Here is a 16771-nt window from a genome sequence, read left to right on the forward strand (position 1 = left end):
AAGGTTCTTTTTTTCTATTTTGTTGCAATGCAAGAAAAAAATATGAGTGCGATTTTTACAATTGGACAATCTAATTATTTTGTGTTTCTGTTTATAAAATAAATAATCTAGTATAATTTTTACCCTTAAAAGTGTTGACGCAAAGAATGAGATATGTCTTGCCTTTATGTAATTTTGATAGTATAATGCAATTGTTGAAATTAAAATGGCTTTAAACATGTTAACTATACTTAAGCTTAAGTACAGTATATTAATATTCTAGAATGAACTATTTTTATAACATCTGTCATGTCTGTTCAATGGTTATAAAAACATAACCTATATAACTTTATTGGACGAATTCAACTTTAATATTTTCCAAATATAAGATTATTAGATAAATGTACATAAAGCAATATATTTAATGTTTAAGATATCTTGACATGATAGTATGCAGATCATATATCATCTTTCAATCCTGTTACGTTGATAGGAATCTTCAATCTTTATGTCCATTCAAATAATTCTGAATTTTTATAAGGGTATGAAAATTTGTCATATTAAATCTTAAAATGAAACATATCTTTTCAAATATCAGAAAAAAACATTTAATGATTTATTTTATTACAAAAAGTGCACTGATGATATCCTTTTGAAATATAATTGTGGCATACACTTGCGTCTTTATGTTAAGCTATTGAATTGTTTGAACAGCACTTCAGCGCTTGATACCAAGGAACTCAGAAGATCAATCAGGATTGTGTAAATTATAAGAAAGACATTGTCTGTGACGTAAACATTTCAAGCAGGTGACCTTATATGTTACCTGATCGGGATAGGTCTATATTGGATCTGTATAGTATCTCAGATAAATTAAATCAGTAAATCCTAAAGGATGAACCTTAAATCTTGAATAAATATAAAAAATTACACTTCCTCTTGTAGATACCAAGACAACTCCAGTTCAAATATTCTGCCTCCTGGCATAGTACTTTATATTTAGTTTGAATGGGAATCAAATCCATAAAAACATTTTATGACATGCTGAAGTTGATGTGAGCAAACTTTTTTCTGCATGAGATATATTTGGAATATACATGTAACGACTGTATCACCCAACTGATGTTTTTTGCTCTTAGTCTTTCAAATAAGTAATCTGTTCATAAAATCAAGCAATCCAAAATCTAAAAGTAATTGCTCAAAAACTTATTTTTTACATGTCCATGTAGTTTTGCAGAGATATTTATGAATCATGAGTTACCAGTATATTATGCACCACATCTTTTCTTTTCCATTGTAATGTTTGTACATGTACATGTATTTGGATGTCGCTGCTAATTTTTTGCACGAAGATACATGTATAAAATGTACATGTACAAAATGTAGACTAGTAAAAATGACTGTACATTTTGTAATAAGTTAGGTGTACCAAGCTGGTAAACCATGAAAAATTTGTGGTACATTTATCAATTAATTAAAGTATAAGGTGAACTTTGTACATGTAATGTCGTTCCTTTAATTATATATGTTGTGTACAAGTTGTAATGTTGTACAAATGAATTTTTTTGTACAAGTCATTAGTATTTTATAAACCGCTTAACATAAATGGATGATGCAAGCACACAGTCTTTAATTTTATTTCACATATTTCTGTCTTATTTCCACAACTACATGATACACTCTAAAACTGAACATTGATACAAAAAATTGTAAGGGTTCCGAGGAACCCAGTTTCTCGCCTACTTTTGCTGTTAATCACATGAACACACTCAACAAAAATGATGAAAAAAATCATAAAATTATTCCTCTTGATACTTACCTTTTGATTGTCAGAAGCTTCTGTCCAAGTTAAAATCCAGGCTAGTTTAAGAATCTTTAAACTGTTTTAAAACTTAAACTGCAGATCTTCTGATCATAAACAAACTTCTGTCCAAGTTTCGTACTATTCCAGGACAGCTTAAGAAAGTTATTAAAATTTTATAAACTTTAACCACAGAGTGAATGTAATGGGTCCTGGCAGAAAAACTAAGTCCATTTATAAGTAAAATATGGAAAAAATGGATATTTCAAGAAAGTTATTAAAATTTCTTTAACCAGAGAGTGAATATTTGTGGATGCCGCCGCTGACAACGCCGACACCTAATGTAGGATCGCTATGTCTTGCTTTTTCGACTAAAGTCGAAGGCTCGACAAAAACATTACAAGAACACAAAAAGACTTTTTATGGATATAATTTTGGTATACAGAGAAAAATAAAATTTAAATTTAAACCATTCAGTTATCCTCATTTCCAGTTTTAGGTTTTAGGACAATGAGCATAGCACTAAATGTTACTTTGAGGTATATGAATTTGAATTTAAGACATTAAACAGATACATTTTAGGAGATACACTTTTATAACTGGTTGCAAGAAGTTACATTATGTAGGTGTCAAAAAACTTTTAACTAAATTAAACTTGTACAAAATCCCTGTACAAATCATAATTTGTACAAACTTACACATGCAGCATACATAAATTATACATGTGTATATCAATTATTTTGTACATCAATCAGACCCTTAGTTTCTCCACTGAATTGTTTCACATTTTAATAACATGTCCGGCCCTAGGCCTTTCATACCTGACTTCTGCAGTATGGCTTTTACTTATTGTTGAAGGCCTATGTGACCTATATCTATAGTTGTTAATTTCTGTGTCATTTGGTCTCTTGTGAAGACTTGTCTCAAGGGCAATCATACCACATATATTCTTATTATTACAAATGTATATGTACAAATGTATATTCTGCAGCAGGCATACAAATACACCATAAACTGTTCATTTAAATTGTATATTTATCATTAATTTTAAGTTGTGCTTAAAATTAATAGTTAAATTTCTAAAATAAAAATATTTTGAAATCTTTAAGTAAATTCAGTTAATATTAGGTCAGTCTTATTAGATGTACTAACCTAGAACTTTAAACTAAACAAAACAATTATAATAATCGAGTTTTTAAAGTAAACATTTAAAGATAGAATACATGTTCTTATTCATGTGGAGCTATTTCAATTAAGCTTATTTTCTTTGTGCAAGTAAACTTTAGTTTTTCCTGTTTAGTTTATTTCTTTCATTCATAAAGGTATAAACTCATATCTTCATGTATAAAAAGTAAAAATTAAATCTAAGTGTATGAAACCTCTTAATATTAAATGGAGTCAACTGACATTTTTACCCTGAATTTGTCTATCAACATGTACAGTCATTGGATCTGGACTTTTTTAATATGAATTAAAAAAAAAAGCTATATAAATCTACTTTAGTTTTTGGTTTACTTCTTATTCATTCAACATGTTCAAAGAATTCTAATCTAAATTTGTTTGCATATGTTGAGTGATCTTAATTTTTGTACAATTTATATACATTTGTACATGTATGAGCAATGTCTAAATTGTTTAATCTTCCATATTTATTTTTTTTTGAAAGAAAAACAGCTTTATCAATAACTCATTTACTGAAATCCTGTTATTTCTTTTTCTCTTAAGCTTGTTTGATTCACTCATACATTCCAAACTTTTCCATATATATATATATATAAACGAGTCTAAATTGAAAACTACGTTCAAACCTATGACTGCGTTGGATAAAAACCGCAGTTTTTATACGTGTGCATGTCAAACAAATTTCGTTGTAGAAGGGTCTAAAAACAGCACAAACAACATTTTCCAAAAGACCAAAAGAGTGAAAAAGTATATTTAAACAAAACGCATTTGACTAACAGGTCGAACAACTGATGTTCTTTAACCCTGCTGACTGCCATTGACGATTGCCAAATAAAATTGATCACAAGATGTAACAAAATGGATCCTTATATAAATTTAATACGTCACAGAAAAAAAAATAATTGTTAACTTGTGGACAGGATGTTGTGCCACATATATATATATTTTGTAGTGTACAATGTCAATATATATCATATATATCAGTACTACAATATAGAATAATAAAACAGACAGACTGAAAGAAAGAAAATGCACTCATTCACCTGATCTTTACAAGTACAATTATTTTTGCTTTGATATAAGATACTGTACGTATGAAATTTGATTCCACCCTTAAATATCAAAGTGACATACATTTATATTTAAACACTAATAATTCAATACTTTCCTTCATACAAATAGTCAAAAACAATGTGTCATGGTTGAAAGTGCTCTTTCATTCTTTAAAATGTAGCATTTTACACTATCGATCCTAAACATTCAAATGTTCAGTTATTTATATCACCAACTAGTAAAATTGGACTTTCAAATGCTGGCATGCATGTCAAGTTAATCCTATAATGCCAAAATTTGAATCAACGTTAACATAATTTTCTTCATCTGAAGGATAACATATATACACTACAATTTAAAAAAAAAAGCGTTTTAGAAATTGAACATTTTTTAAAGAAAAACCTGTCATATATATATATGCTTGAACAACATTGACAGGAAAATGCACTCATAAATCATCATAAAATGTGCAATGAGGAATTTAAGTTTTTATTTAACACCTCTGACATTTATATTATCAATTAATGAAAATTGGTACTGATTAATATGTTGATATATATATAGGTAAATATATAGAAACCTATAGAAAATACTAGAACATACAATGTATTACCAGAGCTAGCTGTCAAATGGTGTTTCAACTGTTTGGTTTCATGAGATTGCTACATGTGTATCTTATTGATGTACATGTATATACTGTTACATTGTACACATGTATCCCATGACATGCTTGTTTATTATTATTTATCATGTATTAGCAGTACCAAGGCAAGTGTTGTACAATACATGTGATTTCTACATTAAAGTTGGATTTTCTACGTACTATAATATAATATGAATCAGCAGGTGTGATAATATCTCACTATCTATGTCTGACATCAGAAACATTTTACACACTTATAAAATACTCAATTTATGTGAACATACTTTTTAACAAAACTCTTCTGTAAAAAACGACTTTATGTATTATGTGTTTGCTTTGCCTGCAAAAATAATTAGCAGATCGATCAATGGGCAAGTTGTTTTTGAGAACAGATACATGAGATACAAGTACAATGAAGTACACATACATGTACATGTACAGCCAATTAGCTAAGTGAAAAAGTGTCAGTGCAAGGATAAACATTTTAAAATAAAAAGATGTTGTATGATTACCAATAAATAACTTCCAACCAACATCAAGAACATGCACACTAATTTCTAAATATGAATAAAATACAACTTCTGTTCCATAAACCATTGTAAACATGATAAAGTGATTATTGAACTTGTAAAACATGTGTAATACATGATTTTTGTTCTTTTTTCTGCAGCATACAAATACATGTAGGTGCTCTTTTTTGAAATTGTCCATACATTATATCTGTAGGTGCCATTTTAAAAGATTTTAGCACACTCTAGATGTCATTTTGTGTTATAGGGGAAACACTACAACTCTCCTCAAGAGACCAAATGACACAGAAATTAACAACTACGTGTATAACTATAAGTCACTGCACAGCCTTCAGTGATGAGTAAATTAAAACCCATATCATACATGTACATTGTACATGTAGTCACCTACATTTGTATAAAGGACCACAGATTGACAAATGCAAATATACACATACATATTGTTTACACATTTGAAGTTAAGAATGCACTATACATGCAGGGGCGTAGCTGCCGTTAGGCACTATCATGACTATAGGCACGTGCCTACACATATTTTTTCACAAATATATTTTTTTATTAAAAAAAGATGATAAACAACGTTATATGTAGATGAACGCCAGTGAAGTTGTCAAAACTCTTTTATTATCGAATGTCATGTGCACACTAGTCTCTCATTCTTAGCGAATGGAATATTGGATAGAAATGAATGTTATTATGATTTTACCTTATATAGAATCTATAAACTAGAGCTTTAGTGGGTTCAGATCATTTCACTTCTATCAACAAAAACTTGAATGAACCTCAACTTAGACACATGAGTGTTTTACTTTAATTAGTTGTTGTTAGTTTTCAACTAGCTTTCCACTTTGCCTTCACCCGACTTGCCAATGTTGGTTGTCCGTTTTGCTGTGCAGGATGTATAAATACGCAGTCACGTCAGGTCAGAATGGGGACATTAAATCTGATGCCTAGTTGTAGAGATAATGCCACTCTTTGGGGAGTTCGTAGTTGGTCTACTGAAAGGCAAAATGTCTGCTCCTATCCAATAATCCCTCATTTTCCAATGCATGGCATTTTCAAATTTCCAGACCTTCATCCTGCACGACACCTATTACAGGACCTACATGTAGCTCCCTGTTGTATTTGTTGTAAATTTATTTTTTTGTCCAAATTCCTAAGCAGGTATAGGGATTTTACAGTAGAGGATATAAAGTTATACGAATTTCTTGAATTTTGTTACAATAGTATGAACAGAACAGAACTGTTTGTATGTGTTTGTGTGGCTAGGGTGAAGGTTAAAGAATAAAAAAAGATTGATGGTTTTTGTCTAGCCAAAAGGGTAGTTTTATTATATAGTAATATCAGTGTTTACATATTTTTTTTAATGGAGGATCGTCACAATATTGACTATTATTTAAGTTATATGTGTATATCAATCAGAACGGAATAGATATGAAAATACCAAACAGGGTGTACTGCTTAATTAAAGGGATACGCTGATCTACGCTGGGCAGTGCATATTGTAATTTTTTTTCATATTTCCGATTGTACTGCGTTATCTAATTCACTAGTCAGATGTTATCATATGGTGAATCATTCATAATTCTTCGAACTTTTCATCATGTATATTATAATTATCATGAATAATTAACCATTAAATTAAATATTTTTGTACATAAAATTATGCAGCTAAAATGCTGAAAACCTGTTTTCCGTCGGGGGCTTCGCCCCCCTGAACCCCCTACCAGGGCTCTGCCCTGGACCTACTGGGGGCCTTGGGCGGCACCAGACCCCCTGCCGATTGGTGCCTACAGTTGGCTGAATACCTAACTACGCCCCTGACATGTACATACATGTATATATATCATGTATATGTACAAATATGTACCATACATGTAGTATATTTATGGTAAACAAATTTTCATTGAACAGATCTTGATGACTCAAAAACAAATTGACTGCATTGTAATTAATATTATGAAAGCCTTCAGAACCAGTTCATTTTTTTTATTTAAAAAAAAGTAGCATGATAATATTAGAATTGACTTACATAATAAGTGTACAGTGTAGCTTTATTTTTTCTCAACTTAGTTACATTGTATCATACCTTGTGTACATTGTACATACATCATACATGTACATTTTGATAAAACATTTTTGTTTTAATTCAGTTGTGAACTATTTGAGTAACTGGGATTACACATGTATGTATTATGATAAATGGTATATGACTCATCAGAAGCTGAAATCAAAATTTTTCAAAATTGATGAGTCTCTGGAGTTACCCTAAATATATCCCATTGAGAACCCTGTATACATGTACAATGTACATTTTTTACATGTACATGTAGGTTCACTAAAGTAAACAAATATATAGAAATTTATATTTATTATTCATTCCTCCTGGCCTCATGGGCTTTTAGAATCTGGTAATAAGACCTATGCAGAAGACATACAATGTATATTTCCCCTTGGTTGTCTGTTATTATACATGTACATTGTATGCAGCTACATTTAGATTAGTTTCTGTTGGAGCCAAGCAGGACTTAAATACAATGCCTCATGAACATGGTACATGTACAATGTAATGAAAGTGCTAAAGTCTCAGTTCATTCAAGAACCTTTGGAAAACCCTCTGAAGGATTTGTTGATGGCCTATTATACATGTAAATGTAAAAATGTTGTTACATTTGTAATGCAAGGAAAACTATATGGCTTTAATTCGATGATCATGAACCTTCTAAATATAAAAAAAGAAGATGTGGTATGATTGCCAATGAGACAACTACACAAATGTATCCACACCGTACGGCCTTCAAGTCAATTATTAAATTTTCAACTGGTGTAGTTAATTTCAACAGCATGTTTATTCATGTGCACCCGAGATTTCTTTTTATATTTGTTTTATTTAAAAAAAAATTATTTTCAATGTATTTAACACAGCTTCATACCATTTGATGGATTTCAATAATTTTGGTATGAGTTAACGTTGGTGCTGATACTGCAGTCTTAAATGACTTAAAGAGTTTAATTTGTATCCTCTTCTCATGGGGTTTCGTACTGTCAAGAAAGCATTGTGAAATCACAATGTTCATAAAAAACCATGCAAAGTAGAGTTCATATGAGGTACCAAAACATATGATCTGACTATGCTATACACGTTCACATGTACATTTATAAATTTGCATCTGACAAGTTAAATAAAAAAACATACTTCAGGTTAATTTGTAGTCCTTTAGTTAGAAATTTGTTATAAAGAAATATTCCTAATTGTGTAAATACAGTAGTCAGATCGGTGTGTAGGGGGTTTACTCTACTTTCAATTGTTTACAAATATGCTACAATTCGGAAGTCCTCGCACTTTTACTTTCAATATTGACAAATGATCGACCTACCTTGGAGCATTTGCTCCAATTTCTTTCTGTCAACACGAAATCTCTCCTCGATAAATCCAGGTTCAAGTTCATCTTTAATATCCTGATTGTTTTCATCACATATATCCGTAGGAGACTCGTTAATACTTCTGGAATCTTTCATGTTATCCGAGCACAACGATAAGTGATCTGCCATTGCATCTCTGCTGTTGTCATTGCCACTTCGAGGCTCCGAACCGTAAACGGTTTTTCGTGATTTTCCGGAATATTTTTTTTTTAAGAATAGACAGATTTTCCTAAGTATACTTAAATAATATCAATCATATGACCAAGTTGGTTGTATACAAAATAGCAAATTGTTGTTAAGCTTGAAATAAAATTAAGCTTTATCTTCATCCAGTTCAGTTTCTTCTATATTCCTCCATTAAATATTTTTTTAAAGGCCGAGGCTATTTGGCCATTTTAAAGACCGACTAAGGCAAACAATTTTTTTCTGTCTTTTTCTTAGCATTATGATCAGCAAGGCCCGCGATGCTCATGTTTTTAAACGGTCGTATCAGATTTTTATGTTATGTCTTGAACTTGGGTTTCGTTAAAAAAAAAACATGAGAAAAATAAAGATTAAGCGACAATCCCGGCAACACAAAACTGGACGGTGATCTAAGTAGCTCCGAAGGGGCCGGTTACTTTAAGCCGGGGCGGTTCAGCTCATCAAGAGCTCCCCTTGTCAGTGTTGCTCCGAAATTACTTATTCAATGATGAGTCTCATTTAAGTGATATCAATATTGAGGACTAGCCGGACATGTTTGTGGCCGTTGCGGCAATTGGGATGTTATCTGTGATTGATTATCTTAAACTGAGGCCACTGTAATGATCTGTAATAGTCTCAGTCTGAAACAGATACCCAAAAAGAGGGGCGAAAGATATCACAGAGGGACATTCAAACTCAATAATCGAAAATAAAGTGACAACGCCATGGCTGAAAAAGAAAATGATAAACAGTCAAATAATAGTACACAAAACAAAACACAGAAAAATAAAGACTAAGTAACCTTGACGAACCCCATGCACACAAAAAAAAAAACTGGAGACGATCGCAGGTGCTTCGGAAGGGTAAGCAGATCCTACCGTCGGCCACACACCAGTTGCACCAGTCGTGTTGCGTATGTTAGTAAAAACTGTGTACTAAGTCTTATTAAATTCCACTGAGAAAGGTTTTAAGATTTTTAAGTTACACATCTGAAAACTTGTCCCTTTCTTTGAATTTCTATCACGTACCGTACATGTACGAAGTAGGTGTTGTTGGTGTGCTGTCAATGACAATAAATAGAGATCATTTGTTAGTATGTCATCTCTGGGAACAGTACTTCTAACAATAATATATGACAATATATGACATATATATGTTCCTAGGTGGTTTCTGCATGTAGTATAGAGAATACATTTAATAAAACATTACACAACTCTACCAAATTCAATCGCATAGCTTCAAAATCAAAACATTTTGAATTAAATTTGCTTTTGAAATGAAATTTCTTACAAGTGCATATATAGATCTATAGATATCTAAACAAAATAGTTATTACTGACAAAAACCGACTTCTGCTTACCTAGAACTCGCAAAACAAAAGTATATTTTATTTATATTATTTTGCCGGCGCAGACAAAATATCCATTCATGATTGCCTTAAAGTCTCTTTCTGTCTAATGTAGTTTTTCGCACCAAAAAACATGATATGAAGTTATTTGTGAATGAGAGTGAAAGATACCAAAGGGACATTTGAACTCAGGCGCTCCTGAATTGTTACAAATTGTCATTCAGTTACGTCTATAAGAAGAGAAATTCCAATTTTGTCTTTGTTGATTTATTTGTATTTTCTGATCATTTTGTATTCTTGAACTGCTGATCATTTTGTATTCTTGAACTGCTGATCATTTTGTATTCTTGAACTGCTGATCATTTTGTATTCTTGAACTGCTGATCATTTTGTATTCTTGAACTGCTGATCATTTTGCATGTATTCTTGAACTGTTGACAATTCTCTATGTTTATCTTAATACTCTGCTTTGTTTTAGACCAACACTCTGAGCTTGATGCTAGTTCACAGTCCGAAGGTAAATGTGTCACCCTACCCACACACATATTTCCGACTCCCATGCCGCTTAAAGCCTTTGCTTTTTGTTCTTCCTGAGTAGTACGCTTAGCAAAAAAGCAGCAGATAACCATTTCAAAGTCTAGTTTGACTGCTGAGATCTAAATATACCAAGAACCTCCTTCACTACTGAAGTGACAGTAAATGGGCTATTTCACATATTTTTATATAATTCTGCATACACCTTTAACTGTTTGAACTATAAGGGAGATCAACCCTAAACTGAGAGAACGACTTATAATTTCCCATACGTTTATACAAGTATCCAATGCTAAGTTATGTTATGTTTTTTAATGTGACTGTCAGTTACTGGAAATAATTTATAAAATATAACTATTTACCGGGTTTGTAATAACATGAGCAATATGACGGGTGCCATGCATATGTGGAGAAGGATCAGCTTACCCTTGAAAAGTTTTGCCTTTGTCATTTCGGGGACTTTAATAGCTAATAGCTGCTCATTTTTGAAGGCTGTTCGGTGACATATAGTTGTTATAATTTCTGTGTCATTTGGTTTCTTGTGGAGAGTTGGTCTCATTGCAAATCATACCACATCTTCTTGTTTATATTTACTTAGTAAATCGGTATATGAATGTTATATTTAAATCTTTCTTTTGTATAACAATCCATGATGAGCTATTAAAAGTAAAATCACAAAAATACTGAACTCCGAGGAAATTCAGCTAGAGGCTCTAAAGAGCCTGTGTTGCTCACCTGGGTCTATGTGAATATTAAACAAAGGAAGCAGATGGATTCATGACAAAATTGTGTTTTGGTGATGGTGATGTGTTTGTACATCCTACTTAACTGAACATTCTTGCTGCTTACAATTATCTCTATCTATAATGAACTTGGCCCAGTAGTTTCAGTGGGAAATGTTAGTAAAAATTTACAAATTTTAAGAAAATTGTTAAAAATTTACTATAAAGGACAATAACTCCTTCAGGAGTCAATTGACCATGCGGTCATGTTGACTTATTTGTACATCATACTTTGCTGAACATAAATGCTGTTTACAGTTTCTCTCTATCTATAATGATATTCAAGATAATAACCTAAAATTTTCTTAAAATTGCCAATTCAGGGGCAGCGACCCTAAAAAGGTTGTCCGATTCATCTGAAAATTTAAAGGCAGATAGAACTTGACCTGATAAACAATTTTACCCCATGTCAGATTGCTCTAAATGCTTTGGTTTTTGAGGTATAAGCAAAAAACTGTATTTTACCCAATTGTTTTATTTTTAGCCACGGTGGCCATCCTGGTTGGTTGGCCGCGTCATCGGACACATTTTTTAAACTAGATACCAAAATGATGATTGTGGCCAAGTTTGGTTTACTTTGGTCCAGTAGTTTCAGAGGAGAAGATTTTTGTAAAAGTTAACGACGACGGACGACGGACGAAGGACGCAAAGTGATTGGAAAAGCTCACTTGGCCCTTCGGGTCAGGTGAGCTAAAAAGGAAAGTTACTTATCAAATGACAAAATCAAAAGCTCTAACACATCAAACAAATGGATAACAACTGTCATATTCCTGACTTGGTAAAGGCATTTTTTATGTAGAAATGGTTTTATATCTAGCTTGACCTCTCAGTCGCATAAAATTCCATTATATTGAAAACAAAACAAAAATGCACAATAGGTAAAAATGTCAAAAATAGGGGTACAACAGTCAACATTGTGTTATCATCTTATAAAAACAAACACATGTAACACTGAAAGAAGCACAACAATGCATTTATAAAATTTAACAACCTCATTCATTGTTTTTTTATTATACGATTGTATTTATCTAAGTAAAATCCATCCATAAAGGATTGATAAAGTACTGGAACCGAATCATTACCCTGACAGACACACGGTTAGATTAACATTAGCTCTGACGTAGAATTCACGCGCGTGTTTGACGTTACACAGGTAAGTTAGATATAAAACTAGAGGCTCTAAAGAGCCTGTGTCGCTCACCTTGGTCTATGTGCATATTAAACAAAGGACACAAATGGATTCATGACAAAATTGTATTTTGGTGATGGTGATGTGTTTGAAGTTCTTACTTTACTGAACGTTCTTGCTTCTTACAATTATATCTATAATGAACCTTGCCCATTAGTAACAGAGAAAAATATTTGGTAAAAATTTACATAAATTTACCGAATTAATGAAAATTGTTAAAAATTGACTATAAAGGGCAATAACTCCTTAAGGGGTCAATTGACCATTTAGGTCATATTGACTTATTTGTAGATCTTACTTTCTTAAATGTTTATAAATTTGGTATGATATATATATATGTTTGTATGTTTGTGTATAACAAATTTGTATTGTCTTGGTATCAATCCTGTAATTTTGGATTTTAAACCAATAAAAATTACTTACTTACTTACTTACTTTGCTGAACATTATTGCTGTTTACAGTTTCTCTCTATCTATAATAGTATTCAAGATAATAACCAAAAACGGCAAAATTTCTTTAAAAATTACCAATTGAAGGGCAGCAAGCCAACAACCGATTGTCCAATTCATCTGAAAATTTCAGGGCAGATAGATATTGACCTGATAAACATTTTTATCCCATGTCAAATTTCCTCAAAATGCTTTGGTGTTTGAGTTATAAGCCAAAAACTGCATTTTACCCCTATGTTCTATTTTTAGCCGTGGCGGCCATCTTGGTTGGTTGACCGGGTCACGCCACACATTTTTTAAACTAGATACCCCAAAGATGATTGTGGCCAAGTTTGGATTAATTTGGCTCAGTAATTTCAGAGGAGAAGATTTTTGTAAAAGATTACTTAGATTTATGAAAAATGGTTAAAAATTGACTATAAAGGGCAATAACTCCTAAAGGGGTCAACTGACCATTTCGGTCATGTTGACTTATTTGTAAATCTAACTTTGCTGAACATTATTACTGTTTACAGTTTATCTCTATCTATAATAATATTCAAGATAATAACCAAAAACAGCAAAATTTCCTCAAAATTACCAATTCAGGGGCAGCAACCCAACAACAGGTTAACCGATTCATCTGAAAATTTCAGGGCAGATAGATCTTGACCTGATAAACATTTTTACCCCATGTCAGATTTCCTCTAAATGCTTTGGTTTTTGAGTTATAAGCCAAAAACTGCATTTTACCCCTATGTTCTATTTTTAGCCGTGGCGGCCATCTTGGTTGGATGACCGGGTCACGCCACACATTTTTTAAACTAGATACCCCAATGATGATTGTGGCCAAGTTTGGTTTGATTTGGCCCAGTAGTATCAGAGGAGAAGATTTTTGTAAAAGCTAACGCCGGACGACGGACGACGGACGCCAAGTGATGAGAAAAGCTCACTTGGCCCTTTGGGCCAGGTGAGCTAATAATTTTGTCATTCAAAATACGAACAGAATATAGTCTAAAGTTCTTTAAGGCACATCCTCTACAGAATCTAAATTAGAAATGTCCTTGTCCTACTTGCCGCTCGTCTTTATGCTTCTTGTGAAAATCACATAAAAAAGAGCCACGTCATATGGAAGAAACATAAAAAGGCATATACTAGTAGACAAAGCATTAACAAATATGAAGGACAAAAATACCAAATTTATCAAAGAACAATAACACAACGGCGGGAAACACAATCACAAAGCCAAGCCATATACATATTAAAAGAAACACAAAGTCATATAAGCATTGCACACTAGCAAAAATGAAAGATAAGATTACAAAAATTATAGAACAATCAATTCAATTCAATTCAATTCAGAACAATAACACAATGACGCGGGGATGCAGAAGTACAGATAAGAGTCACGCCAAATAGATATCACAAACAACAGACTAAACAGTAATGATCAGTTATATTCATAAAGACAAATAAAAGAATACTATAACGCGTTATGAAGATGATAAACAACTTCAGTACGCAGAATACTATAAAAAAAATCATTTTTTGGGGGTTTTATGGGTAGTCTTCTCATTGACAATCCTACCACATCTCATTGACAATCCTACCACATCTCATTGACAATCCTACCACATCTCCTTATCTTGAAATGTCTGACAATAAACTGCAGTTTCTGTGTTGACAACCACTGACTGAGTTACACTGCCAGACTAGACTTGCAAAAGACATCTTTTGTGGAATGTCTACAAGCACAGCTATACCCAGAAGTAGTACATTTGTTTATAAGAATTAATTCTGTAATAAGAGTGAAAACGAAAGAAAGAAATGTGTCTATCTTTAATATTGTATTCATAAATTCACGATAGAAAATATTTTTTTTATATTACACTCTTTCTTCACTCCTGAAATCTACAGTAGTCATCTGTCTTTAAATGCATACAATTTTTTGTCTCATCCATCCTTGCTACATATACGTCTTCATATGAAAATTCAAGTCATACCATATACATCTTTGGCAATAAAACTACAAATTACATCCTTTGAAAGAACAATTGTCTTTAAAATGTTGTGACTTTAAAGGCTAAAGTTTCCAATACCATTAACGTTTTTCAAGGAGGAGTCTCAAGTCAACACTGTCATTCCTCTTCAAACAGAACTGTTTTAAACATACTGAAAGTAAAAACAACATAATCCCAAATTATGCTGCGTTTAATCATTGATATGAAATTTCAGTTTGAAATTTTTGAAATTGGTAAATGAACTAAACTTTAACAAATGCCAACTGATTTTTAAATAATTGCAAAATACAAACTATTGTTTATAAAGATTTGCAACAGTAAAGTAAACAAACAGTTTCAAGGTAGATGTAAAGCAGACTATATGGTAAGGGTTGGGCCCATTGTTGATAGCCGTAAAGTAAGGAACCTTAAGTTGCATAAATCTGCATTATTTGGACTCTGGTGGACAATTGTCTCATTGCCAATTCAACCCACATGTACATATGTCAATTTGTTACTGAAAAAAACCCAGTGCTGGTCAACGTTTTTTTACTTATAATAGTTATCAAAGGTACCTTCAAATTTAAAAAAAATCAAAGTACTGTTAACAGGAAATTTATAAAAATGACCACATTATTGATATTCATGTAAACACCGAAGTGTTGACTACCAGGCTTGTGATACCCTCGGGGACGAAACGTCCACCAGCAGTGGCATCGACCCAGTGGTGTAAATAGTTAAAGGTACCAGGATTGTAATTTAGTACGCCAGACGCGCGTTTTGTCTACATAAGACTCATCAGTGACGCTCATATCAAAATATTTATAAAGCCAAACAAGTACAAAGTTGACTCATTGAAGATCCAAAATTCCAAAAAGTTGTGCCAAATGCGGCTAAGGTAATCTATGCCTGGGATAAGAAAATCCTTAGTTTTTTGAAAAATTAAAAGTATAAATTATGGATAAAGAATGTAATTAGCGAGAAAATTTTAAACTCATCATAAATTATACAGCTAACTATATTTAGTTTAACCAAACATTCTACATCAGATATACAATATCAAAGTATCATGATAACAAAAAAGTTTTCAAATTCAACAGACCCTCACATATTATACATTATGATGAGATTGATATTTTCCTGTTTGATTTACGTTCAGTGACAAATATTTCAAGCATATTCAGGAGGCAATAACATTGATAAAAAAATCAATAAACAGTAAACTGACTGTAATGGGAAAGAGGTTAAGCCAGCTTCGTATGAATTTGTTTCATACACCCTTACAAGTGGGCTTTTTCCATTTGTATTATTTTTTTAAAAAGTCTTCCAAACTATTAAAATCAAACTATTAAAATCACAGTGTGACAGATTCATATACATTGTATACTAGTCAACAAAAGAAACGATACACGACTTTGAAATAAAATTTATCAATAAAACAACATGAGATACACTATTTTAAAAAGCTTTCATTTGCAATGTATGTACATGTGATAATGAAAATTATCTTAGATGCTCATAAAAAATAACAAGATTGGTATTGGCAGGAAATGGCCACAGCATTTATTAACAGATATGATATATGTACTGTTATATGAAATGCAATTTGTGATATGATATATGTACTATTATATGAAATGCAATTTGTGATACATGTAGATATATGAACTAAAATTAACTGATAAAAATGCATAT

The 16771-nt window shown here is 31.9% G+C and overlaps 1 protein-coding gene across 1 annotated transcript in view; it reads right to left on the minus strand.

The window, feature by feature from the left end:
• The window catches only part of LOC134724609 (protein bicaudal C homolog 1-A-like), a 75094-nt gene extending 66328 nt beyond the window's left edge, over positions 1 to 8766 (minus strand). The window contains exon 1 of the mRNA XM_063587732.1: positions 8566 to 8766. Coding sequence (XP_063443802.1) covers positions 8566 to 8740 — 175 coding nt within the window. The 5' untranslated portion in view covers positions 8741 to 8766. The remainder of the gene's footprint in view (positions 1 to 8565) is intronic.
• Positions 8767 to 16771: the final 8005 nt, after the last annotated feature.

Source organism: Mytilus trossulus, chromosome 7 (genome assembly GCF_036588685.1).
Source record: "Mytilus trossulus isolate FHL-02 chromosome 7, PNRI_Mtr1.1.1.hap1, whole genome shotgun sequence".
Lineage (NCBI taxonomy): Eukaryota > Metazoa > Mollusca > Bivalvia > Mytilida > Mytilidae > Mytilus > Mytilus trossulus.